General features: G+C 37.7%; 2 protein-coding genes across 6 annotated transcripts in view; both read left to right on the top strand.

Annotated features, from left to right (window-relative positions):
• AP2B1 (adaptor related protein complex 2 subunit beta 1) overlaps positions 1 to 27764 on the top strand; it is a 131290-nt gene that overhangs the window by 45874 nt on the left and 57652 nt on the right. For all 5 annotated transcript variants that reach the window (XM_025440399.3, XM_025440397.3, XM_035721410.2 and 2 more), the window contains exons 10-14: positions 4152 to 4267; positions 6398 to 6563; positions 7913 to 8011; positions 15874 to 16133; positions 24261 to 24453. In XM_025440399.3, coding sequence (XP_025296184.1) covers positions 4152 to 4267; positions 6398 to 6563; positions 7913 to 8011; positions 15874 to 16133; positions 24261 to 24453 — 834 coding nt within the window. The remainder of the gene's footprint in view (positions 1 to 4151; positions 4268 to 6397; positions 6564 to 7912; positions 8012 to 15873; positions 16134 to 24260; positions 24454 to 27764) is intronic.
• LOC112655336 (ubiquitin-conjugating enzyme E2 N-like) lies at positions 368 to 1016 on the top strand. The gene has a single exon (XM_025440401.3). It carries the CDS (start codon positions 401 to 403, stop codon positions 857 to 859), a length of 459 nt encoding a protein of 152 aa, XP_025296186.1. The 5' UTR covers positions 368 to 400; the 3' UTR covers positions 860 to 1016.

Genomic DNA, 27764 nt, shown 5'->3' with positions numbered 1-27764 from the left:
TCCAAATAATAGTATAAAGAAGACTTTGTAACCAAATCTTTGATCTCTGCTGAAGCCGAGCATTTTTTCTTTTGTTAGCCATTTGGAATTGCTTGTTTGCGTCCTGTGCACCTTTTTCCTGTGGGCTTTTCCACATTGATTTTTTTTTTTTAATTTTTTTTTAATTTATTTATGATAGTCACAGAGAGAGAGAGAGAGAGGCAGAGACACAGGCAGAGGGAGAAGCAGGCTCCATGCACCGGGAGCCTGACGTGGGATTCGATCCCGGGTCTCCAGGATGGCGCCCTGGGCCAAAGGCAGGCACCAAACCGCTGCGCCACCCAGGGATCCCCACATTGATTTTTTAAAAAAATCTTTATTAGAGGGTCGATAGCAGAGGCCGAACTCGGGATCTGATAAGATGGCCGGGCTGCCTTGCAGGATTATCAAGGAAACCCAGCATTTGCTGGCAGAACCAGTTCCTGGCATTAAAGCAGAACCAGATGAGAGCAACGCCCGTTATTTTCATATGGTCATTGCTGGCCTCCAGGATTCCCCCTTTGAGGGAGGGACTTTTAAACTGGAACTATTCCTTCCAGAAGAATACCTGATGGCAGCCCCTAAAGTACGTTTCATGACCAAAATTTATCATCCTAATGTAGACAAGTTGGGAAGAATATGTTTAGATATTTTGAAAGATAAGTGGTCCCCAGCACTGCAGATCCACACAGTTCTGCTATCGATCCAGGCTTTGTTAAGTGCTCCCAATCCAGATGATCCATTAGCAAATGATGTAGTGGAGCAGTGGAAGACCAACGAAGCCCAAGCCATAGAAACAGCTAGAGCATGGACTAGGCTATATGCCATGAATAATATTTAAAATTGATCTGATCATCAAGTGTGCATCACTTCTCCTATTCTGCCAAGACTTCTTCCTTTTTTGTTTGCATTTAATGGACACAGTCTTAGAAACATTACAGAATAAAAGCCCAGACATCTTCAGTCCTTTGGTGATTAAATGCACATTAGCAAATCTATGTCTTGTCCTGATTCACTGTTGTAAAACATGAGCAGAGGCTAGAAGTACCATCTGGATTGTTGTGAAACGTTTAAAAGCAGTGGCCCCTCTGCTTTTATTCATTTCCCCCATCATGGTTTAAGTATAAAGCACTGTGAATGAAGGTAGTTGTCAGGGTTAGCTGCAGGGGTGTGGGTGTTTTTCTTTATTATTATTTTTGAGGGGGAGAGGTAGTTTTATTTTAATTTTATGGGCTCCTTTCCCCCTTTTTATGGTGATCTAATTGCATCGGTTAAAAGCAGCTAACCAGTTCTTTAGAATATGTTCTCTTGCCAAGTCTAACTTTATTTAGACGCTGTAGATGGACAAGCCTGATTGTTTGAACCAAAATGGGAACATTAAACAAACATTACAGCCCTCACTAATAACATTGTGACTTTGCTGTCAAGTGTAGAATCCTTCCTTCAAGAAAAAGCTTGTGACCATTTTGTATGGCTTGTCTGGAAACTTCTGTAAATCTTATGTTTTAGCAAAATATTTTTTGTTATTCTAAAAAAAAAATCCTTTATAATTAAAGATACTAATCTTTCATTTTGTTAGCAATTATTTTCCCTTTCTGTTTCATTTGATGTCTTGATACACAGAAGTTTACATTTCCTTACATGGTGAGTTCTGTTGTTTTCTCAGCAGTTATTTAGTGGCAAACCTAGAAGATTATGCTTCATCTCAAACTTCTATAAAACTCACCATTATGTCCCAGACTTAAATATTTTTCAAATATTGATGCATCATAGGAAATGGCCTTCTCTCTTTATTATAATAATGGTAGGAAGGGCTCACTAAACGTGGGATTTATATCAAGCCCTGTGTTAACCACTGTATTTGTATTGTATTATATTTATTTATTTATTTATTTATTTTAAAGATTTCATTTATTCATGAGAGACATAGAGGCAGAGACACAGGCAGAGGGAGAAGCAGGCTCCATGCAGGGAGCCCAATGTGGGACTCAATCCTGGGCCTCCGGGATCCCTCCCTAGGCTGAAGGTGGCGCTAAACTGCTGAGCCACTGGGGCCGCCCATGTATTATTTAATTTATAATATAAATCTTATAGCAGCGTATATTTTGCATACTTTATAATTTATCACAATTTATATATTTAAATTTTTCCCATTATTTTGCTGTTACAGTAACTGCACAAGAATTACTAGCCAAAAATGAATAAAACAGAATCCAAAAATGGAAAAAAATACATAAAAGATGGCAAAACCATTTCATGTGCAACAGAGTCATCATATGAATAACTGCAAGATGCAGTTTTGTTTTTATTAAATTGCTTGGAGTGGTTTCATTTAGTACCTTTAAAATATTTTTTTACCAAAATTTTCAGGCATATACTAAAGTAGGGTTGATAATAAGTTCTCATGTACACATCATCCATTTTGAACATGCATCAACATGTTACTGCTTTTATCTTCTTCTTCCCCCTTCAGGAAGTGGAGTGCTATTGGATTTTTTTTTTTTTTTTTTTTTTTTTTTTTTTAGTGATAGTCACACAGAGAGAGAGAGGCAGAGACATAGGCAGAGGGAGAAGCAGGCTCCATGCACCGGGAACCCGACGTGGGATTCGATCCCGGGTCTCCAGGATCACGCCCTGGGCCAAAGGAGGCGCTAAACCGCTGCGCCACCCAGGGATCCCCGCTATTGGATTTTAATGCAGATCCCAGATATGATCTTATTAGAGTAGTCCAGTGTGTGTATCCAAATAGAGAAGGTCCCTAAAAATATATATTGTCACGATACCATTGCTGTACCCAACAATAATTCTTAATCTCATTGAAGAGCCAGTCCATGTTCAGTTTTCTCTAATTGTGTCTTAGTGTCTTTTTATAGTTGGCTTGTTCAAATAAAAATCTAAAGAAGATCCATACATTGCATTTGGTTAATGTCTCTTAAGTCTTTAATTACTTAATTTTGGTGCCATTTATTACAGAGACTAGGTCATCAGGCTTGTACAATTTCCCAAAGTCTGGATTTGACTGGTTATGTTTTAGTGATCCTGTTTTTCTCATTAGATAATTAAATCCAGAGGTTTGGTAATGTTCATGTTCTTCAGTATTAGTGAAAAGTATTTCTTAGGCATTGCTGTGTACTTTCTGTTGCATCTCGTCAGGAGGCATGTAATGGGTGACCCATCCTAGTACCTTGTGATAGGGAAATCAGTCCTTGACTCGTAGGGTCTCTTATCTGAAACCCTTCTCCTTTTTCAAACTGTGACTTACAGTCTCAGTATATTAGCTTTGTCACTTGTATTCTGCCATATTCCCTTCATTAATAGAAGATTAACAGTAGGGGCAGCCCCGGTGGCACAGCGGTTTAACGCCACCTGCAGCCCAGGGTGTGATCCTGGAGACCCGGGATCAAGTCCCACATCAGGCTCCCTGCATGGTGCCTGCTTCTCTCTCTGCCTATGTCTCTGCCTCTCTCTCTCTAGCTGTGTCTCTATGAATAAATAAATAAAATCTTAAAAAAAAAAAGAAGATTAACAGTAGACTAAGTTTTATAGATAAACTACAGGCTGTGGAGAATTGCAGTCTATCTAAGGCCATAGATTTTCAGTTATATAGTTAGAAGATGGCAAATTTTCCTTAGAGTTTTTTGAGTCACAGATAACTTTGAAAATATAATAAAAGTCATATGGACCTTCTCCCTGGAAAATATACTTGTATGCACATAAGCAATTTGGCAGTTTCATTTCAAGAGCTTTAAGGATGCCTTCTGTTGTCTCCACTTACCATGAACTCCAGAAAAAGATCACCTTGGCTTATTTTTAATTCTTCTTTCCTCCTACCTTCCTTGACTCATTCTTTTTTTAACATTTCTATCCTCCGTAGCTATCCAAGATGATTATTTTCATTTGAATTGATCTATCTGTCATTCTATTTTGCAACGAATAAAATGTGGAGTCTATCTGGAACCTCTGTGTATCTCCATCAAATAGCCTAGCTTCTAGTATATCTTGGTCAAATTAAGTGCCTGATGTTTGAGTCTAGTTTAGTTGGTGCACCCATATGTTTCAAAGTAATTTTTATATTGAAGTTACATTATTGGAGAGATCATCTGACTTGTTATTTGTTATGTTCTTCTTCCTAGCAATCTGCAGAGCGCTGTGTAAGCACATTGCTTGATCTCATCCAGACCAAAGTAAATTATGTGGTCCAAGAGGCAATTGTTGTCATCAGGGACATCTTTCGCAAATACCCCAACAAGTATGTCCAAATAATTCTGCCCTCTTCCTCAAATCATTTAGGAAATGTTTAAGGCATTTTAAAATTGGCTAGGTAAGAATTATTCTTTGTAATGTAACTTTGTAATGTAATAATTCTTTGTAATGTAAAGTATAATAGGATACTTTGTTTAAAATCCTATTAAAATAGGATATTTTTATGAAAAATAATATTTAAATTAAACATAATTAAAAACATAAAAGTATGTTTTAAGTGCTAAAATAAGGTGGTTAGCACAGGTATTAAAACCTGATTTTTCATCCTGCTTTATTACTTTGAGAGGAATTGAAGCTGAATTATAGTCAGTTGGCATATATTGAAGTTGACCAGATTTTTTGTTGGGTGATGTTACTATTAAATAGAAAGCTCATGTATTACAGACTGTCCAGGCATATTTCAGTTTATGCATGTTACCAGGCATAATTAATGTTTGTGCTGCTTTTCACTCAGAAATAAATGTTTCAGTTTGAATGCTAAATTAATAGCCACATGATTATAAAAACCAGAAAGGTAACAGTTGCACTGTTTGCGTGTTACCTTCTACTTTGTAGAAAATTATAGAATATGTAACAAATTATCAGTGTCTGTCCTTCTCTGTAGTATTATAGCTATTCCCATAAAGATGTGTAAACTCTACAATTTCTTTCCGCAGGTTTTTCACATTAAGCTCTCTTAGTTTATGAAGCAAAAATGCTTCATTAGATTGATTTTGAAGGCAAGTGATTAAAAGATCTACAAGGGTAAAATAAGAACAGGTCTTGTAAGCATCCTAGATCTCATTTTGCCTTAAAATCATAGAGATATGTTGTGCTAAAGTTTCTGATTAGTCTTTAAAGATAGTGTTAAATGAAGCAACTTGCAGTTAGTTAGCTTAGTGGTGGACTCAGAATTAGAAGAAATACTTTATTTAGCAAAGTAGTGGTTTATTAAAAGCATTATATGTAAGGAAAAAAAACATTATATGTGTTTTTTTAAATTTTAGAAGTGGTATTTTTGGGAAAAGGACCATATGCTTTTACCACTCTCCCAGAAAAGAGGAGAGTTGGGCTTCTAAATTTAGAAAGGTTAAGGGTGGAGATGATGTATATTTATTTTACTGTGATTAGTGGAGAAATGTGTTCATTTCTGATTTCTATTAATAAGGGGTTATGACAGTTTAAGAAAGTGCTATCAAGAACCTGATTTAATCAGTGGAAGGTAGGGCAAACAATTAAATGTACTATTCGCTTGTCTACATCTAACTTGTTACACATTGTCATTTTTATAAAAATTTATATGTTTTTGAGAGCGAGTGAGCAAAGGGGGAGGGGTAGAGGGAGGAAAAAAAAAAAAAAACTTAAGCAGACTCTGCTGAGCACAGAGCCCAATATGGGATTCAATCCCATGACCCCAGGATCATGACCTAAGCTGAAACCAGAGTTGGATGCTCAACCAACTGCACCACCCAGTCACCCCCACATAATCATTTCTATGTTTAAAACTACATTAGCCAAGGAGATGGATTCAATGTGGTAAAAATGAGAACACTATAGACCTGTACAAATAAAAATAAATACTTGAATTATTTCTTTGGAGAAACCGGTCATTAGTGTGGGTGCCTTGGGAGGAAAGAACATAAAGATCTCTATAAAAAGCAGAGATAGTGGATTAATGGACAAAATTACTGTTTCCAGTCTGGATGCTGTTGTTGTCTAACTCTTTTCATAAAAGTAAAGTGGAATTTGTTTTCCTCTGTCATAAAGGGAAAATGGAATAATACATAAGAAAATTCTCTGATCTAGTTATAGGAAAGATTAGAAATATAAGTTAGTGGCATATCTTATACCACAGGGTAATTTTTCCTTGTGAAAAGGATATCTGATGAGCTTTTATAACAGTTTACAGTCCAGTTATGAAAACATATTTGTAGAGAAATTTAAGACATGTATAATATTCTGGCTTAAAGCCTGTGCATTCTCTTGGCCAAAAGCCTTTATATTTGGTGGTTTGGTTTAGGGTACCTTATTGGTGGTTTTGTTTTGTTTTGTTTTTGGTGGTTTTGTTTTTAACCTTCATTGTTAAATACAGTTCTCATATGTGTCCAATTAACCATAGTCCATTTTGTTAAATCAGGTATGAAAGTATCATTGCCACTCTGTGTGAGAACTTAGATTCACTTGATGAACCAGATGCTCGAGCAGCTATGATTTGGATTGTGGGAGAATATGCTGAGAGAATTGACAATGCAGATGAGTTACTAGAGAGCTTCCTGGAGGGTTTTCATGATGAAAGCACCCAGGTAAGTTCTTATCTGTGTCTTGTGTCAGATCTCTTGGGAAAGATTTCAAGGAAAGTAAAGGTTATGCACTTTCATTTGTTTGTGTGTGAATATATATATATGTAATATATAGTACCTTTTTCTCCCCAAAGGGGTCATTTTTTCATTTGTGCTGATTTCTGGTGGGACAAATCTGCCTTAGATTGGTGGTTCTCAAACTTTAATGAATCTAGAGAGTTTGTTAAAAACACAGGTTGCTGGGCCCCACCCTTAGTGTTTCTGACTCAGTGGGTCTGAGATGGGCTTAAGCATTTTCATTTCTCATCAGGTTCAGAGTGCTGCAGCTGCTAGTGGTCAGGAACCACACTGTAACAACTACTGGCTGAGAGCAGTAGTTACCACTTTTTAAATTTTCTGTCACCAGAAGCAGATGACTCATTCCTATTCCAGGGATAAGATGACTTATTCCTTATTCCACAGTGGTTGTGGCTCATTACAACGGAGCTTCTTACCTGGGGCTGGGGTAAGGACTGGCATGTGTAGTTTAGAAAGATTCTTTATGGATGGATAGACTTCCTCCCATCTTCTGTCTCTCCTCTACCAAAATGGAGAGACCTGACCTCACAGCCACAGGCCCAGAGAAGCAGATATATTATAAAACCCTTTTCCCCAGGCATTTGCACTCACTGCAAATTGAAGGTCATGTATGTAATCTATCATAGTAATTTTAATGGGTCTTTAAAGGAACACATATAAGCCTGTAGTTTTAAATTTTTATTTATTTTTTTTAACTTTTATTTCTTTATGATAGTCACACACAGAGAGAGAGAGAGAGAGGCAGAGACATAGGCAGAGGGAGAAGCAGGCTCCATGCACCGGGAGCCTGATGTGGGATTCGATCCCGGGTCTCCAGGATCGCGCCCTGGGCCAAAGGCAGGCGCCAAACCGCTGCACCACCCAGGGATCCCAAGCCTGTAGTTTTTGTGTGTGATTCAGCAGCCCACTCTTATTAGCTGTGATCTGGTACAATTTTACTGTTTTTTGGCTCTTGGCCTAGTATGACAGGTAATTTCCTAATTCTCAAATTTGTATCTTTTGATAGAATTATATAATAAACGATTTAATAAATAATAAGCAATTTTTGACACCAACAACGCAAGTTGGGGATAAGTGGCTAGTGAGTGTTTAGTTGATGAATACCTTTAACTTACTCTTTTTGATAATGGCTGAGTTTTAGCCTTAATCTCTTAATCAAAATCAGAAGCCCCCATAGTAATTCATAAATGGGTAAGCACTGCTTTGGAAATGATGGTAGGGAATAATGTAAATGCCTTTCATTTTATCTTTGTTAAATTGTGCCCTCCCCTTAGGTGCAGCTCACTCTGCTTACTGCCATAGTGAAGCTGTTTCTCAAAAAACCATCAGAAACACAGGAGCTGGTACAGCAAGTGTTGAGTTTGGCAACACAGGTATGAAATCTAGAAAAAGCATGGGTTTGATTTGTCTGGTTTTATATTTAGGAAATTATGAAACTAAGAAAATTCATTCGGGGAGGTTTTAATTGGGTATAGTCTTTAAATCCTGTTAAAATATAAAACGTGTCTCTTATACCACTGAATTATAGCTGGTTCTATGGCTTTTAAGTGAATTGACTGACTCATTTTTATGATTATTCATGAAAAATAGATTTTTTTTTTTTTTTTTTTTTTTTTTTTTTTACTATTAGTCAAGAACCTATGTGAAAATGACATTGAGTCTTACAATATTGGGTGACTCACTTGAGTCTCACTTCTTCTGGGTGACTTAATTCCAGCTTTGAAATGAAAGCACCATGTAATGCTAGTTAAGTGCCTTGAGTTGATAGCCTGTTTCTTGAAATAATTTTAAAATGCTTATGCTGCCTCCTTAATCATTGAATGTTTTTGGTCCTTCCTAGGATGAGTTCTAATTTCTGGAATGTGGCAGCTGGCCAAAAGGATCAGGTCACTGTTTTAGATCCACAGAGATGAAAATAGTTATTTTATCTAATGTAACTAGAATAGTAATCATCAATTCATCATAATTTATTTTTTTTAATTTAGTTATGTTCTTAATTGAATTTCTGAACAGGCTGGCTGTTGGAATTCCAATAGCAGGCCATTGGAAATTCAGGTGTGTGTCTACACATGAATCTGATTCATATATTCAGTTTACCATTTTTCTTATCTGTCTCTTTATAGTGGTATTTTATCAAATTTAAAATCTTTTCACAATACCGTGCCTAGTTCTGACCTGTCATCTTTCCTATTACTGATTTTACATCTTTTAAAATTTATTTGTAAGAGTCCTTTGACGTGTTTTTTGTTGTTGTTTTGTGTTTAAAAGTTTTATTTATTTATTTGAGAGAGTGAGCATGAGAGAGACAAGTGGTAGAAAGGGAGAAATAGGCTACCCATTGAGCAGGGAGCCTGATGCAAGGCTTGATCTCAGGACCCTGAGATCATGATTCAAGCCAAAGGCAGCTGCTTAAACCAACTGAGCCACCCAGGCTCCCCAAAATGTATTTTTTTTAACTTCCCTTTTCTATTCAAGTCTTCCTTTACCTGAAGCGAAGCAGTTTCTGGAACTATCAAGGCAGTGGTTATTTAATATTACTTGTTTTTAAAATGAGGATTGTAGACTTCCTAGTCTAGACCCTTGATCACTCGTTTGTATCTGTGTTTTAAGATGTATTTAAAACAAGTTTTATTTATCTATTTATTTAAGATTTTATTTATTTATTCATGAGGGACACAGAGAAGCAGAAACACAGAGGGAGAAGCAGACTCCTTGCAGGGAGCCCAATGCAGGACTCGATCCCAGACTCAGGATAACGCCCTGAAATGAAGGCAGATGCTCAACTGCTGAGCCACCCCAGCATCTTACATTCCCCTCCCCTCCCCTTTTTAAAGATTTTATTTATTTATTCATGAGCGACACGGAGAGGCAGAGACATAGGCAGAGGGAGAAGCAGGCTCCCTGTGGTGAGCCCGATGCAGGACTCAATCCCAGGACCCAAAGGCAGACAGACATTCAACCACTGAGCCACCCAAGTGTCCTTAAAACAAGTTTTCTTTCTTTCTTTTCTTTTTTTTTTTCTTTTCATTCTCTTAAAGCAAGTTTTCTAAAAAGAATTTGGGCTATGTTCTCTCTGCTCACCTCTAGATAGGGATAGGCTTATAATCAAGCAAGTGTCCTTGGTATAGGTTCCATTGTATTCACAAGTTCTCAACCCTGTTTCCATCTCCTATTTAAGGCTTATGGATCTGTATTTAAAAGGTATCATAAGAGAGCTGTATTTTGGATTCTTGTTAGAATTCAAACTCAATCTTACCATCTCCGGTATTTACCAAAACTTGCCTGAGATAAAGTATTTAGGGAGGATTGATTAAATGATACAAGGACTCTCTATTCTTACTGATAGTTGAAATTCACCACTGAATCAAGCCTAATTCAGCCAGGGCTGGCTATCTAGACTCATTGTACCTGACCCTCATGAGAATTGCATTTACTATATTATATCATCTTGTATTAAGGATTGTCATGAGAAACTATCCTCTTTGAATCTGTTGTCAGTCATTTGTTACTCCATTATGTTTTTTTCTTTATGAAGTCCCATCAAACAAATTCCTAACCAGTTTTGGATTCTCCTAAGCATTAATATGTAGTTAACTGCCCATCTGAATGGCTTACCTGACCAGATTTCTTGTTTGTATCAGTTGGAAACCTTAGAATCAAATTTAAGGATCTCCTGTAGAAAAAGTATAGTTCTTGTGGCATGCATTTTTCTGTTTTTAGTTTGATTTAGGCTCTCTAGCCTTCAATGCATTTTTGTAAACTTTGACTAAGTTCTTTTCTAGGACAGGGGAGGATATAAGTAAACCATCAGATATTCCCAATTCTAGACTTTTTGTATAGAATAGTATAGAATCTTTAATGATAACTATTTGTATTATGCTTACTGTATACCAGGCATTCTAGTAAGCACTTTACATATTAACTTAATTTCAATAAGGGTTTCTACTGTTGTATTATTCATATTTTGTAGATGAGAAATCTGAGACATAGGCCCAATTAGTATGGGTCAGAGCTAGGACTCAAACCCAGGAAGCCTGGCTTCAGTGTCTTTGTCCCTATCTACTATGCTGTGCTGCTTCTCTAATATGAAAGTCAGGGATGACTTTGAGACTACACATTCCCTGCTTTCCCTATTTAAAGCACTCTTGTGCATAAATCAGTACATACAAATAAACTTAGTAGTTTTAAGATCATTGTGGATGATTATTTCAAATTTGATTATGAATACTTATTAAGCAATTTCCCTAGCCCTGCTGTTTTTATCCAGTTAATGAGATCTGAGGAGTTAGCATAAAAGAACAAGCACATTTATATATTGTGCTTGCATATTTTATATATATATTTATATTATATAGAATTCCCATGAAGTTTTTTCTCTTTTTGCCCCCTTCAAGTTTGTGAAATAAGAACCTAATACTTATGACTGGTACCAATTTAAATTGAGGGCAGTGTGATATGCTAAGTTGTATTAATTTGAATTGGGTGATAGGGTTCTGTTTCTGCCACATCTCTGGTTCAGGACATGATTGAGCAAATTTCTTTTTAATACTGTTCCTTTCCCATCTCTACAGTTGAGTTAATTAATACTATTTTTTATCTGTACTGAGAATTCAGTGAACTGTATGTAAAATATTTATGCTTCTAATTTTAAATAAACTGGTGATATAATTAGAAATATTATTAGAGGAAAATAAAATGAACCTTTGAATCCAAGGCTTCATTTTAAAGATTTGTCTTCTTTGCTTTGGTAGTTAGGAATTAGTTAATATACACAGAAGTGTCCAGACTTTAATAGTTAGCCTATTATAATATATGAAAGAAAAAATAAGATGAAGACTTCTCTGTAAACTAGAAACCATCATCATCAAAATCACCTGTGCTGCTTGTTGGTTGGAAGTATAAATTCCTGGGCCTGCTTCTGATATAATGAATGAAAATCTGTGATACGGCCCTGGAATCTCTCACTGAGTGGCTTCCCTGGTGTGCTATAATGTTGATGCAAAGTCTAGTTTAAGAATTACTGTTATAGGGATCCCTGGGTGGCGCAGCGGTTTGGCGCCTGCCTTTGGCCCAGGGCGCGATCCTGGAGACCCCGGATCGAATCCCACGTCAGGCTCCCGGTGCATGGAGCCTGCTTCTCCCTCTGCCTATGTCTCTGCCTCTCTCTCTCTCTCTATGTGACTATCATAAATAAATAAAATTAAAAAAAAAAATTAAAAAAAAAATCCATTCTGCAAAAAAAAAAAAAAAAATTACTGTTATAGAGTTTGCCTGGTAAGAATTTTTTTGGAAGCCCTCAAATTTTTAGAAATGTACTACTTTTCCAGATCCTGGCAAGGAACTATGGGGCTAGCAGAAAAGCAGATTCAAAACCAAATTTTCTGAGTCACTAAACACATAATGGCACCCTAAAATCATAAAAGGTTTCTGTTTTCGTGTTCCAAGTCTTGACTAGGACTGATTTCTTGTGGCCTCCAGGTAAAGAGTGAGGCAGTGAAGGCCAGCTTATAGTAGGCCTAACAAGTCAGCTCTCAGAACAACAGTGTTCAAACAGTGGAGATCTTACCTGTTTTTAACTTCAGGTCTTAGAAAATTGATAATCATTTCTTACAGGACTATATATATATTTTAAAGATTTTATTTATTTATTCATAGAGACACAGAGAAAGAGAGAGAGAGGCAGAGACACAGGCAGAGGGAGAAGCGGGCTCCACGCAGGGAGCCCGACGTGGGACTCCATCGCGGGTCTCCAGGATCATGCCCTGGGCTGCAGGCAGTGCTAAACTGCTGCGCCACTGGGGCTGCCCCAGGGCTAAATTTTAAAGTCTATTAAGATTTGCAGTATGTATATCCTTTACTATTTATTTATTTAATTTTTTAGAGAGACCCTGAGTGTGTGGGGGAAGGGAGGCTGAGGGAGAGGGAGGGAGAGAATCTCAAGCAGTCTCCATGCCCAGTGCAGAACCCTACATAAAGCTCAGTCCCAAGACCCTAAGATCATGACCTAAATGAAAATCAAGAGTCAGACTTAACTGGGGCACCTGGGTGGCTCAGTCGGTTAAGTGTCTGCCTTTGGGTCAGTCATGATCTTGGAGTCCTGGGATGGAGCCCTGCATCATGCTTCCTGCTCAGTGGGGAGTCTGCTTCTCCTTCTGCCTCTCCCCATACCCCTCTACCTCCCACCCTACCCCCCTCAGCTCGCTCCCTCACTCTCAGATAAATAAAATATTAAAAAGGGTCAGACTCAACTGACTGAGCCACCTAGGCACCCCTAACATATATACCATTTAGTCCAGTGATTCCATATGCAGCATTTTGCCCTGTTGCAGTGTTTTGAATTTGTGGGGGGATGGGACTCAAATTTTTTTCATGGATGTACATAATTTTGTAAATCCCCACAGGATTTTTTTTTTTTTTTGCCATTTGGTTTAATATGTGCATAATAGAGGAGAGAAATAATTTGAAATAAAAAGATGTTATTTTAATAAGTATATTATTAAATTGTATTATAAAGTTAAATACCTCAACAATATTACTAATCTGTAAAGATGGGGGACTAAATTTTTCTAGTCAAGTAATGTGCAATATTCATTTTAATTGTATAATAAAAAGCATAGTCTACAAATTTCAAATGGTGTGCTCTGGGGATTGAATATATAAGTTAAGATTTAATTTTTATTTATTTTATTTTATTTTTTATTTTTTAAGATTTAATTTTTAATTTATGTATCAACAAAAGCTGGGGTGGGGATTGCTTTCCTGGCCTTTTATTTTGGAAAATTCATATTCAACTCTCTTATAAAATCAGTTTATTTATGTTCTATAATGTTCAAGCTTTGTTTCCAAATGAAAATCTAAGTGAGGTTTCAGGCTGCTATTTAGAAATAAATTACCCAACTCCTCAAAAACAAAACAAAATCATGTAAATGGGACACTATATCACTGTTTCCTTTTTTTAACCCTGACATTTCAAATACTACAAACATTTTGATACGGTATGTAATACATATATATATGCACTTCTATTATAATGATGCAGCTTATGTATGTGATAAAGATTATTTTAGATTACGTTTACCATTTTGATAATTTTATTCACTAACTTCCCATATCTTGGCATTTCTAACGCTTTTTTGTCTTAATCCACTGCAGATGCAAATTAAACAATATATGACTAAGAAAAACCATTTAAAACCATGTAGTCAAAACCATCAGATTCACTGCTAGTATTAAGCTGAACGCTAAGTTCCTTATGTGTTTAAATCACGAACAAGTTCATCTGCCCATTTAGAAACTCACATGGAAGCCCTCAAATTGGCCCAGTTTTAAAGAAAATATTTTTGTATGTGTGTTTTAATTACAGATCTGAAACAGGGACTTACTGTTGTAGTATTGGAACAGCTTGGGCATACATGCTACCATATACATATACTCTGAGAGGTAGATACCAGGATATTTATTGCCACTTTATAATCATATGAATGAATGAATGAATGAATGGCAGGAAGGAAGGAGAAAGAGGCAGCAATCTAAATGCCCTTCAATAGGACACTAGTCCATAATGATGCAGGGCTGTACAAAGAGGAAAAATTTGCAGGTATACATGTGAATGTAGAAAGCACCTTGCAGAGCAGTATATATAATGTGAAACTGGTTTTATATAAAATGAATATATGTGTGCTTAGGAGCATTCTGGAAGGATGCATACCACACTGTTAATATGGCTATTTTGGGGGTGGAGAGTTAAAATGGAGAAAGGATGTAAATATTTATTTATTCATGAGAGACACAGAGAGAGAGAAGCAGAGACATAGGCAGAGAGAAGCAGGCTCCTCACAGGGAGCCTGATGCGGTACTCAGTCCTGGATCCCAGGATCACAACCTGAGCCAAAGGCAGGTGCCCAACCACTGAGCCACCCAGGTGTCCCTGTATTTTTATTTTTTTAATAAAAAAATTTTTTTAAAGATTTTATTTGTACACACAGCATGGGACTTGAACTCATGACCCCTAAGATCAAGAGTTGTTAACTCCACTAACTGAGCTAGCCAGGTGCCTCAGAGACTTATTTTTATGTTACAAACCTCTAATTGTGATGTGGCATTGATAATTTTTTTTGTCATAAGTATATAAAATTATTTTAAAACTACCACAGATAAAACAAGACCACTAGATTAAAATGTCATCCCTTTGCGGGGGCGCCTGGGTGGCTCAGTTAGTTAAGTGTCTAACCACAGCTCAAGTCATGATCTCAGGGTCCTGGGATTGAGCCCTGCATCCAGCTCCCCACTCAGCGGGGAGTCTGCTTATCTCTCTCCTTCTGCCCCCCTCCCCTTGCGTGTGCATTCTCTCCATCTCTCTCTAATAATAAAATCTTAAAAAGATTCTCTCCTTCTTTCCCCTACCCCCCACCCCCCGCCAAATGTCACCCCTTTGGGAAGCACTTAGTTCTGTTGTTATCTTTGACAATTTTTTATTATTTTAAATACTACTACCTCTCATACTATATTGTAATAATTAGTACTCTGCGCTTATTAAAGTCAGGTACTCTCTGTTGTTATCTCTTAATTTTCTTTTTTCTTTCTTTCTTTCTTTCTTTCTTTCTTTCTTTCTTTCTTTCTTTCTCTCTTTTCTTAAGATTTTATTCACTTATTCATGAGAGAGAGAGAAAGATAGAGAGGCAGAGACACAGGCAGAGGGAGAAGCAGGCCCCACGCAGGGAGCCCGACGCGGGACTCCATCCTGGGTCTCCCGGATCATACCCTGGGCCGAACGAAGGCAGGCGCTAAACCGCTGAGCCACCCGGGCTGCCCATTATCTCTTAATTTTCAGGGCCTAGACAGTATCTCCATAGGAGATACTTAATAAATGTTTGAATGAAAAAAGAAGGTATGGGTAAAATATTTTATGAATAATCCTAATATTTACAGCAGTTAAAAAATATTTTTGTGTTCTGAGGCCATCTCAGGGAGTAAATTTCTGCCTGATTAAATTTCTATTTTCCTTTTCCCAACATTCCTTGAATTTCAGTCATAGGACTAACCTTTCAATTTAAACTCTTTGAAACACTAAAGATTATAGAATTATGAATGTGTTAAAACTATGTTGAGTTTAAATATCTTAATAGCCAACTCTTTATAAATCACTACAGCATTGCCTTGATAATAAATCTAGCAGGTTGGTTTTCTGTATGGAGAAAAGTTCCATTTAAACCTTCTTGCCCTTGCCTTTCATTAGGATTCTGATAATCCTGACCTTCGAGACCGGGGCTATATTTATTGGCGCCTTCTCTCAACGGACCCTGTCACAGCCAAAGAAGTAGTGTTGTCTGAGAAGCCACTGATTTCTGAGGAAACAGATCTTATTGAGCCAACTTTGCTGGATGAGCTCATCTGCCACATTGGATCTTTGGCTTCAGTATACCATAAGCCTCCCAATGCTTTTGTGGAAGGAAGTCATGGAATCCATCGTAAACACTTGCCAATACATCATGGGAGGTAAGCAGATGAGCTAGATTTTGAGTGAGAAGTAACTGTTTAGAACAGAGTTGGTCTTCCTCATGCTTTTATAGTCTAGAAAAGAACTTGCTGTGCCATTTTTTGCAAACCTGTTACACTGCCCTGGGCGCTCCATCTGAAGACCAGTGACCACAAACATAATAGGTGAAAGGCCTCTGTGTGTTCTAAACTGGGAGTAGATAAGATAATGGCTTTAGAAAATGGTGAAAACTTCTAAACTGGTAAGTTTGAAACTTGCTTAAGTCTGCAGATGGCTGGGATCCCTGGGTGGCGCAGCGGTTTGGCGCCTGCCTTTGGCCCAGGGCGCGATCCTGGAGACCCGGGATCGAGTCCCACATCAGGCTCCCGGTGCATGGAGCCTGCTTCTCCCTCTGCCTGTGTCTCTGCCTCTCTCTCTCTCTCTGTGACTATCATAAATAAAAAAAAAAAAAAAAAAAGTCTGCAGATGGCACTGGAAATCTTCTCAGGGCTGAAAATTTGGAAGAAAGCCTATATGTACCTTTAGCTTTCTTTTCTTTTTTTCCTTTCAGATTTTATTTATTTGAGAGCAAGAGAACAGGAGTGGGGAGGGTTGGTGCAAAGAGAGAACCAGACTCCCTGCTGAGCAGGGAGCCCAACATGGATCATAACCTGAGCTGAAGGCGGCTGTTTAATTGACAGAACCACCTGAGCTCCCCTACCTTTAGCATAACTTTGGTTGAAGTGTATGGATAAAGTTAGCAAATACTTATTTTATGCTATAAAGCTGATAATGAAATAACATTTGCAGGATTGTTTTATAAAAGCAGCCTAGATTCATTCCTTCTACTGGCTTTGGGCTTTGTTTTTTTTTCTAGCTCCTTAAAGGATAAGATTAGGTTTCTTGCTTCCTGAGGTGGCCTATGTTGCTGTTATCTTGTTATCTTCCTCTTAGAACAGCTTTTGCTGCATCCCAAAGATTTGGGACAGTTGTGTTTTCATTTTTATTTACCTCTATGTATTTTTTTTTTTTTATTTCTTCTTTGATTTCTTGGTTGACTCATTCATTGTTTAGGAGCATATTGTTTAGCCTCTGTGAATTTATGTTCTCTCCAGATTATTTATTGTGATTGATTGCTAGTTTTATAACATTGTGGTCAAAAAAGATGCATGATATGATTTCAGTCTTTTTGAATTTATGAGACTTGTTTTGGGACCTAACACGTCTGTTTTGGAGAATGTTGCATGTGCACTTGGGATACACGCAGAAATGTGTATTCTGCTGTTTTTGAATGAATGTTTTGAATATATCTGTTAAAAAAGCATCTGCTCCTGTGTGTCATTCAAAGCCACTGCTTCTTGTTGGTCTTCTGTATGGGTGATATATCCATGATGTAAGTAGGGTCTTGTCCCCTGCTGTTACTGAACTACTGTCAATTTCTTCCTTAATGTCTAATAATAGTTGCTTTATGTATTTAGGTACTCCCATATTGGGTACATGGATATTTATAATTGTTATATTCTCTTGTTGGATTTTTTTTTCTTGTTGGATTATTTCCTCCCATTAGGTGGTGTCCATCTTTGCTTTTTGTTATAGTCCTTGTTTTAAAGTCTGTTTGGTCCAATATAAATATTACTACCCTATCTTTCTTTTTTTTGCTTCCATTTGCATGGTAAATGTTTTTCCACTCCTCTATTTTCAGTCTGCATGTGTCTTTAGGTCTGAAGTGAGTCTCTTGTGGGGAGAGTATATTTGGCTCTTGGTTTTTTGTTTTCTTTTTTAAGATTTTATTTATTTATTAATGAGAGATACACAGAGGGAACGAGAGTGGCAGAGGCAGGAGAAGCAGGCTCCATGCAGGGAGCCTGACATGGGACTCAATCCCGGGTCTCCAGGATCAGGCCCTGGGCAAAAGGTGGTACTAAACTGCTGAGCCACCTGGGCTGCCTGGCTCTTGTTTTTGTTTGTTTGTTTGTTTTGTTTTGTTTTGTTTTGTTTTTTAAGATTTTATTTATTTATTCATAGAGACACAGCTAGAGAGAGAGAGAGGCAGAGACACAGGCAGAGGGAGAAGCAGGCACCATGCAGGGAGCTTGATGCGGGACTCGACCCAGGTCTCCAGGATCACGCCCCGGACTGCAGGCGGCGCTAAACCACTGCGCCACCCGGGCTGCCCGGCTCTTGTTTTTTTAATCCATTCAACCACTCCTTGTTTTTTTGATTAGAACATTTAAACGGAGTTGAGATGCAGCAGTGCTGTTCTAAGAGGGAAGATTATAACAGTACCTTCCTGAGGCCAATTTAGGAAATAAGTAAAATCCCAACCTCACCTTATACCTAAAGCAAGTAGAAAAAAAAAACAAATCACAAAGCCAGTAGAAGGAAAGAAATAATAAAGATTAGAGCAAAAATAAATGAAATAGAGACAAAAAAAATAACAATAGATTAAGGAAACCAGGAGCTGGTTCTCTGAAAAGATCAATAAAATTGATAAGCCTGGGATCCCTGGGTGGCGCAGCGGTTTGGCGCCTGCCTTTGGCCCAGGGCGCGATCCTGGAGACCCGGGATCGAGTCCCACATCGGGCTCCTGGTGCATGGGGCCTGCTTCTCCCTCTGCCTGTGTCTCTGCCTCTCTCTCTCTCTCTGTGTGACGATCATAAATAAATAAAAAATTAAAAAAAAATTGATAAGCCTATAGTCAGGCTCATCGAAAAAAGGAAGAGAAAGGACTTATTTAAAGAGGAAAGGGCAACATCCAAGCAAATGTTTATTGATATTCATTAGCCCTCACATGAGTTGAATCTGGTTTTAGGACAGATGCTGTGATTTTTACTGAAAGAAGTTGTGGCTTCATAAGGATTAGGCCTTGTAACAGTAGGATGTTTCTCTTGTAGGCATGCATATTTAACCTACATATGACCATTTGACTAATAAGTACACCACCTCCTAGTCTGTTAAGTTTGGGTAATAAATAGGGATTTTCTTTTTAATTTGGCTCCGTAACCATATTTATATGCAATTTAGATTACTTGTGATAAGTAATATCACAATATTGATAGCTTTTGACCCTTGGGAGGGGAAGTGAAAAAAAAATCAAATAAAAACAACCCTTTCTTGAACATAAGGAAAGAACCAATATTTATACTAGAAAAAGAAACAGGGTCAGCCCCGGTGGCACAGCGGTTTAGCGCCGCCTGCAGCCCAGGGTGTGATCCTGGAGACCCAGGATCGAGTCCCATGCCAGGCTCTCTGCATGGAGCCTGCTTCTCCCTCTGCCTGTGTCTCTCCCCCTCTCTCTCTCACTCATGAATAAATAAATAAATAAATTTAAAAAAAAAAAAAATTTTAAAAAGAAAAAAAAGAAACAATCTCTTACATAAGATCTTTATCTGATTAATAGTCTTTAATTTGTTACCTTCACAATTCCTTATGTGGTTCCTTTTTAGACAAAAAAAAGGATTTTTGGTCCATTGTGCTTGTATTATCTTTTTTTTTTTTTTCATGTATTATCTTTTCAAAGGAAACACAAATGCATAAAAATTCCCTTTGAAATAAACGGGGATGATATATTGCTCCAAATGGTATATCTATAATAGCACAGACATTACCTAGCTCTCTTCTGCAGCATTCAGTTAAGAAGGGATAAGGATCTGACATGAAATACAGCTACACTGTAAAACCTTACTCTGCCTCTTCTAGAGATCTAAAAATGCTTACTTAACTAAATCTTTTAATATCTACTCGGGAAAGCAAAAAGTGCTTTTCAGTTGGGTATTGCTTACTAAAACTTGTCAGCTGCTCTGGGCAGCGGGGAGGTGAGAGGGTAAATAGTTGCCTAATTTAGAAAAATCTCACCTTTTAAAAAATACTGCTTTGATGACAATTAGGCAGTTATTTCCAGGAGTTTACAATGGAGAACATTTTCGTGTTTTCTTGTGTTTGTCATTTAGAAAAAATGCATAATGGTTTGCCATCTTCTTGTTGAAACCATGGAATCATTTACTTCTTTTCATCTCTCTTTTTCTTTCTCATGGAAAATATGTGCACTGTTACTTCTTTTGCCTTCTGCGTAGAGGTCCTGATAAACAATATGACAGAACACTTCTTAAATGGCACATGTCATGAGATGATAGAATTTCGTGTTCAGAGAACATCCTTTATAGAGATTTCATGTATTTCTTGGCAGGTGCATATGAAATTGCTTCCCTCTTTTGACTTCTTTATTAATTTTTGGCTGTATATGCTCCTCTTCCCCCACTCTAGATACTTCTCATCTTGGTTTCCTTGACACTTTTTGCTCCTAAGTCATCTTTCTTGGATTGTTTTTCTGTCTTTAATCTTTGCTATTCTGTGTTCGTTCTCTTTCTAGTCATTAATCTTGAATGTGTTGCGAGGCTCATTCTGAACTTGCTCTCTCTGTGCTTCTCTTTGTATTCCTTTCTGGGACTGATCTACTAAGCACAGCCACTGATGTATTACAAGGCTTTTCCATTTTATACCATGTTTTCATTTCATCCTGCCTAAAATAGATCCCTGTGTTTGGGTAACATTGTTACCATTTTATGATGAGGAGTCTTTGTCTCAGAAAAGTTGTCACTTGCCCAAGATCACATTGTCATTTTTGGAGCCAACATTTGATCTCTGTCTGCTTACTCTAGACCGCCTACTATTCCTCCTGCCACACTCACGGTGCTCTGCTGATTTCACCTGAGATGTGTGTCTGATTTCTTCCCGAACTCTGACTGCCAGTCCCTTGTCCTTGGCTGTTTGACTTCTTTTTTTTTTTTTTTTTAAATAAAGATTTTATTTATTTATTCATGAGAGAGAGGCAGAGACACTGGCAGAGGGAGAAGCAGGCTCCATGCAGGGAGCCCAACATGGGACTCGATCCCGGGTCTCTAGGATCACACCCTGGGCTGAAGGCAGGCGCTAAACTGCTGAGCCACCGGGGCTGCCCTGTTTGATTTCTTCACTTGTGTCTCGTACTTGAAATTTAACAGTTGAGCACAACATTTGTTTTCCCATCATCCTCTGGCAGATTCCTCTGTCATTGTGAGGAGCATCAGCAGTCTTTTTACTTCTTAGTTTTTGTTTGTTTATTCTGAGTTTGATTATTCATTTTTCTCTCTTTTATGTTCAAGAAAATATCATTAATAGAATTTTTACAGTAATTTTTCTTTGTATTATATTAATCTCAGAAAACATGCAAGATAGAGTAACAAATTCCTGTCTACTCTTCACTCAGGTTCAGCAGTTCTTACTATTTTGCCAAACTTGTTTCATGTATCTCCCCCACAATGTTTTATTTTTTGAGGGAGCTGGAGTACTTTAAGTCAAATCCCAGACTTCCTCTCATTTTACCTTTACTTGGTATCTCTAACAGATAAGGACTTAAAAAAAAAAAATCACAGGGCACCTGGGTGGCTCAGTGGTTGAGCATCTGCCTTTGGCTCAGGTCATGATCCCAGGGTCTTGGGGTTGAGTCCCACATTGGGTGCCCCATGGGGAGCCTACTTCTCCCTTTGCCTGTGTCTCTGCCTCTCCTGAGTGTCTCTCATGAATAAATAAATAAAATGTTAAAAAAATCAATAAATTATCCAGCCTAATTAGAAATAATTATTTAATATTACACAAGCAGTCTTAACTATTTTTAGATTTTCTTAATTGTCATTCTCTATTCTCTTTTAAAATTTATCTAAGTTTGGTTTTATTTTGTTTTTAAATGTTTGAAAGAATTCAGAGTGAAGCTGTCTGAGCCTGGAATTTTCCTTGTGGAATTCCTCCCCCCTCTTTGAAATTATATGCCATTTATGATCATCTTAATAGTGCACTAACCTTTAGTGTGTAGCTCAGTAGACTTGTATATATGTATACAATCATAACCACTACCTTGATCAGATATTTCCAGGACTCTAGAAGAGTCCTCATGTCCTTTTGCTGTTAATACCCACTTACCAGAGATAACCGTTGTTTTGACTTTCGTCACAATAGTTTTGCTTATTTTTGAACATGATATAAATCAGTTATCTGTTTCTGTTTATTGGTATATAGTATTCCATTGCCCACATATGCCACAATTTATTTATATTTTCTGTTGACGTACCTTTTTTCAGTTTGGGGCTCTTACAGATAAAGCTGCTATGAATATTCTGTGTATGTCTTAGTAGACTTACATACTTCTCTTGTGTATACACCTAGGAATGGAATTGTTGGATCATAGAAGAGATGTATATTTAGCCTCGGGAGACGTTGCCAGTTTTCCCAAGAAGTCCTACCAATGTAGTGTATATACAATGTGTATATATAGTGTATATACAATGTAGTGTATTCAATGCAGTGTATAAGAGTTCTAGGTGATTCACACCCTGAGGAGCACTTGGGGTTGTCAATCATATTAGTTTTTGCCATTCTGTGAGATACGGGGCCTTGCTTTACTTTGCATTTGCATTTTCCTGTTGAGTGAAGTCCAGGTCATCATTTTTTTCCTTTCATACTTAATGTTTTCTGTAGAAACTTTTATCTACTCCAAGGCCATCAAGCTACTCTCCTAGGTTTTCCCCTTCACATATATGTCCACTTTGTCTCTTTAATTTTTATTTTGTGAGGTACAAAAGTCAAGGTTCATTTTTTTTCTCACACAGCTATCCAGTTGACCCAACAACATCTACTGTCTCTTGGAACTCATCACTTGCTTTTTATTTATTTTTATTTTATTTTATTTTTTAAAAAGATTTTATTTATTTATTCACAAGAGACACAGAGAGAGACGCAGAGACACAGGGAGAGGGAGAAGCAGGCATGATGTGGGACTCAATCCCGGGACTCCAGGATCATGCCCTGGGCCAAAGGCAGGTGCCAAACTGCTGAGCCACCCAGGGATCCCGCTTTTTATTTTTATGTAGCAGTTGAGATTACTCTTTCCTCATCTCCATGCTCATTTTTCCACCTTTAGTCCATTTGAGACACAGCTGTTAGAGGGATGTTTCTGAAATGTTACTTTTAGTTCTTTGTTCAACAAATCAAAGTGATTCTGTATTGCTTATCATAAAAAATTAATTTTTATCTCCCCATCTTCTGTTTCCCAGAATCTTAATCCCAATCCCTGCCCCTGCCAACATCATTTTTTACCACCTCTACTGTCAGATTGTTCATTTCTGTGCCTTTGCACAAACCATCCCTTCCTTTAGGGGAGGTCTTTCCCTGGCACTTCCTCATAACTGTGCTATTCTTCAAACTCTAGTCATAAAACCATTCTCAGAAGCTTTCAGAATCAGTCCTACCTGGCTTGTTTTGCTTGTCATCTATATCCTGTCCATATGCAGACACTCATACAGTACTCATTTCTGCTGTTACACAATGAATATGCTTTGCAGTCATCTTGTAAATGCTGCTTTTTGTTGTTGTTTAAGTTGAGGACAGGAGATATATTTCCTTTTTTAAAAATATAGCCCCCCCCCAAAAAAAAAAAATATAGCCCCAAGGGACGCCTGGGTGGCTCAGCGGTTGAGCATCTGCCTTCGGCTCAGGGTGTGATCCCATGGTCCCCGGATCGAGTCCCACATCGGGCTCCGTGCATGGAGCCTGCTTCTCCCTCTACCTATGTCTCTGCCTGCCTCTCTCTCTCTGTCTCTCATGAATAAATAAATAAAATCTTAAAAAATATATATATAGCCCCAAGGTTCTCATTACAGTGCTCTGTCATAGTGTAGGTACTCAGTTAAAATGGACTGACTGATGTTACATAGTATACATTAATTTTCATTGTAGCAACTATTTATTTTTATTTATTTTGATAAAAATAAGAATTGCTGTCATCTCTTCATGTGCATCAACAAATGATTATGAAATAAGTTTTTTAGGGGTGCCTAACTGGCTTAATTGGTAGAGCATGGAACCCTTCATCTTAGTGTTGTGAGTTTGAGCCCCACATTGAGTGTAGAGATTGTTTAAAAATAAAATCTTTTAAAAAAATAACACTGCTAAAAAAAATAAATGAATAAAATAAAGTGTGTGGGGATTTTTTGGTGTTTCTTTTTCCCTTCCTCCTCTATTTTCTGGATCTGACATTCACTTGTTGCCTTGTTATTAGCATGTCCTGGGTGAAAGTGACTTTTTTTCTTTTCCCCTCTTTGTGTGTGTGACTGCAGCACTGATGCAGGTGACAGCCCTGTTGGCACCACCACTGCCACGAACCTGGAACAGCCTCAGGTTATCCCCTCTCAAGGTGACCTTCTAGGAGATCTCTTAAACCTTGACCTTGGTCCCCCAGTCAATGTGCCACAGGTGTCCTCAATGCAGATGGGAGCAGTGGATCTCTTGGGAGGAGGACTAGATAGTCTGGTAAGTATTTTTCTTCCTTCATTCTTTCTTTTGGTTATTTTTCATTCTTGATATGCTGAAGAGCTTTAAATTACTCAGCTTTTTAGAATTAGACCTTTCCTTGATGAGCAGAGCAATGTCCTTTGATAAAGGACAGGATTATTTGTCTTCATAGAATTAGTTGATACTGTCAATTAATTAATTAATCCTTATGGGGCATGTTTGCAGTTGTGTACAAGATTGTTTTGTTGTCTTGCCTGTAAACAGAAGCTTGATATTTAGCCAACCTGTTGTTCAGCACTCTTTAATATTTAGTATCTTTTCCAGAGCTTATTATTATTCCCGCTTCTTAACTCTGGAGAGCCCCTATAATTCCTTTTTTCCTTGAACAGCATATAAATGACCTCATAGAGATCATCCTGTTTTGAGGCTTTCAAGCCTTTGCCTTTTTTTTATATTTTATTGGTGTATGCCCTAATTCTGAAAGGTTTTGAGGCAGCCATTTGAGCCATTTGTGTAAAAAATGTACCTTTATTCCAGTTGGGAGGTACTGCTTGATTGGTTCTTCTTGTCCCCCTTCTTCCTCCCACCCATACTTCCAATTTAATTAGCTTCCAGGATTCTAATAATAAAAGGCTCCAAAGTCTAGAGTATCTGTGAATATGTGCCACCAGTGGAACTAAAATTAGTTTTTGTTGCTGTACAAAATAAATGAGAAATATTAAGGATGACCTTCCATCTGTGTAGAGAAGGCTGGAAAAATAATAGGTCACATCACATGGCTCCCTACAAACCAGGTTTTTAATTGTGGTAGAATTAGAGGGGCTCTTTCAGCTAGACATTTGTACATGTTTTTCTCCAAAGATGCCCAACAAATTTATTTCCCAACATCAGAAATTGGAAGACATGCCATAGATATGAAAATATATGTTCTCAGAGATTACATAAACTAAACAGCCTCACTTTCTGCTACACACACCAGCATTTTCTTTTCTACCTTAGGAGCAGCATTATGTCTGGGATTTATGCCAGCCAGTACAGGTACATTTAATTCTTGGCTGGCAGAGGGTCTAGGGTTACAGTCCTCTCTCTGTGGGTTGTGCATTTTAGTAATGGAAAGTCACTGTTTTCAGAGCCTGTACACTGACCAAGCTCTAGACACCAGCTCATAAAAATGCAAATAACATTCCTTATTGTGTTTCTTGGGAATATTAGCATTTGCTTTTCATACTCATTTCTTTAATGAGTGGAGTTGACCAATTATATAAGGATAATATAGTTTCCTCATATAATTGTCATGGCTGTCTAGCCACCCTGTAGACTCAGAAGAATCTGTGGAGTCTCTCAGGGGACTAAAAATGAATACTGAAATATTAATGGATTCTCCCAGAAATCCCACATAACCTTTGAAATAACTCTCCCTGTTCTGTTGACACATCACCCACAGGTTATGTGTTATGTTCTCTTCAAGTTTATGCCTTAACAACCCTACTTATTAATATATCTGGCAGCTGACAACATGATGGACTCACTCTGAACCTAAAAATGACATTTAAGCTTATAGGATGGAGGGGAGAAAGAGGCCCTAGATTTTAATGTTGTCTGGCCCAGGATTTTATGCTCTTGCTTCTTGACCCACTTTAGCATGGAAGGAAAGAGCCATGGTATTTCTGTGTGGCTTTGTATTAGCAGTTGCTGGCCCTTAACACCCATGAGTTTTCTCCTTATATTTTGCTTAGCTATCCACTCCTCTATTAGGATTCCCACAGGTATTACTTTAAATAGAAAAAGTGCCACATTTTTAGGTTGTAGTAGCCAAAGTCACACATGGGCCTTTTTCTTTCTTTTTTCATAAAGGATGTTCTTTTTGGGTTGGGGAGTACATTATTTTTCTATTTGTTTTTTTGTTTGTTTGTTTGTTTGTTTTTTCTATTTGGATTTATAAATATTTTACAGCCTTTGCTATGTAGGCCCATTAATGTTCCTGTGTAACTGTATTTTACGACTTCTTGACTTCAGGATTCAAAATGGCATACTTGGTGTTATAGCCCTAGAAAGTCATGCAGTTTTCAGCTTATTCTGTGATATAAATATATCTCAGAAATAAAAATGAGTAAAAAGCTTTTCTTTTTGCTTTGGTCTGTATGGGGTTAAATATATATTCACTCAGAGAACTAAGATCCTTTTAAGAGAACATCACAAGGAAGGCCTAAATCTGACTGTGTGGAAGGTGAGTTTCCAAGGCAGCTGTAGTCCATGCTGTTTTTAAAATGCTTTTATTGTTCTTTTGTAAATTATCTAATTTAAAGAGGGAAATAGTCCTCGAAGTTTTTAATCTATATAGATAGTGCTGTTTCTTGAATGATTCTTTTCCTTATAGCAGTGTTTCTCAAACTATAGTGTAAATCTATATAAATTCTATATATCTCCTAGAGATCTTGTATAAAGCAGATTATGACTTAGTTGGTCTGTAGTGAGACCAAGGAATCTGCATTTCTAACAAATTCCTGGCTCCATGGGCCATATTTTGCATAAAGCCATAGCATTTCTGGGACCACTGTGAACCACTTCAGTTTGGTGCTTGAACCATAGTTTTTGGTAAACCCAGATGTCTTTTTCTCTTGACGTCAGCAGTAAGCACACTCCTGGAAAGAGAGTCCCTCCTCTGCCCCAAATTGAGGGAGAGCAAGAAACTCCTGAAATTATTTTGGATAATAATTAAAGAAGGAAAGGTCCTTCTTTTATTCTCTAAGAAGAATAGTGTTGCTGGGAGTCATAGCTTTTCATCCAGACCCCGATAAAAAAAAATTGGCCTGGGTTAGAGTTACATGTTCACCTGGCAAGGAGATTACCTTAGTGTTCACTTCAGAAGGGCAGACAGTGAGGCCTCTATGATTTCTACTGCTTTTATTATTGCCAACAGAACCCTACCCATAGGGGTCAGTGGTGTGCTGCTAATGAAGTATGGCAGCTACAGACCTTTTATTTAAGCTTTGGGGTTCTCAATTACAGCTGCAGAGTTAGTCCCACATTAGTACCATAAATTAAAAAAAAAAAAAATTATCGAGGTGCCTGGGTGACTCAGTTTCAGCTCAGGTCTTGAGATCAAGCTGAGTCAGGCTCCACACTCAGAAGGGAGTTGGCTTGAGATTCTCTCCCATGCCCCCGCCCCTATCTCTGCTTATATATGCTCACACTCTCTCTCTCAAATAAATAAATCTTAAAAACAAAATTGTCAGTGTTTAGGCCCAATCCTAGAGCAATTAAACAGAATTTCTGGGAGACGGGACCTAGACATTGATATTTTGGAAAGATAACCCAGGTTATTTTTA

Source organism: Canis lupus, chromosome 9 (genome assembly GCF_003254725.2).
Source record: "Canis lupus dingo isolate Sandy chromosome 9, ASM325472v2, whole genome shotgun sequence".
NCBI lineage: Eukaryota > Metazoa > Chordata > Mammalia > Carnivora > Canidae > Canis > Canis lupus.
This window is presented reverse-complemented; position numbering and strand designations above follow the sequence as displayed.

Coding starts and splice junctions, on each gene's coding strand:
- LOC112655336 (XM_025440401.3), top strand. CDS start 401: ATGGCCGGGCTGCCTTGCAGGATTATCAAGGAAACCCAGCATTTGCTG.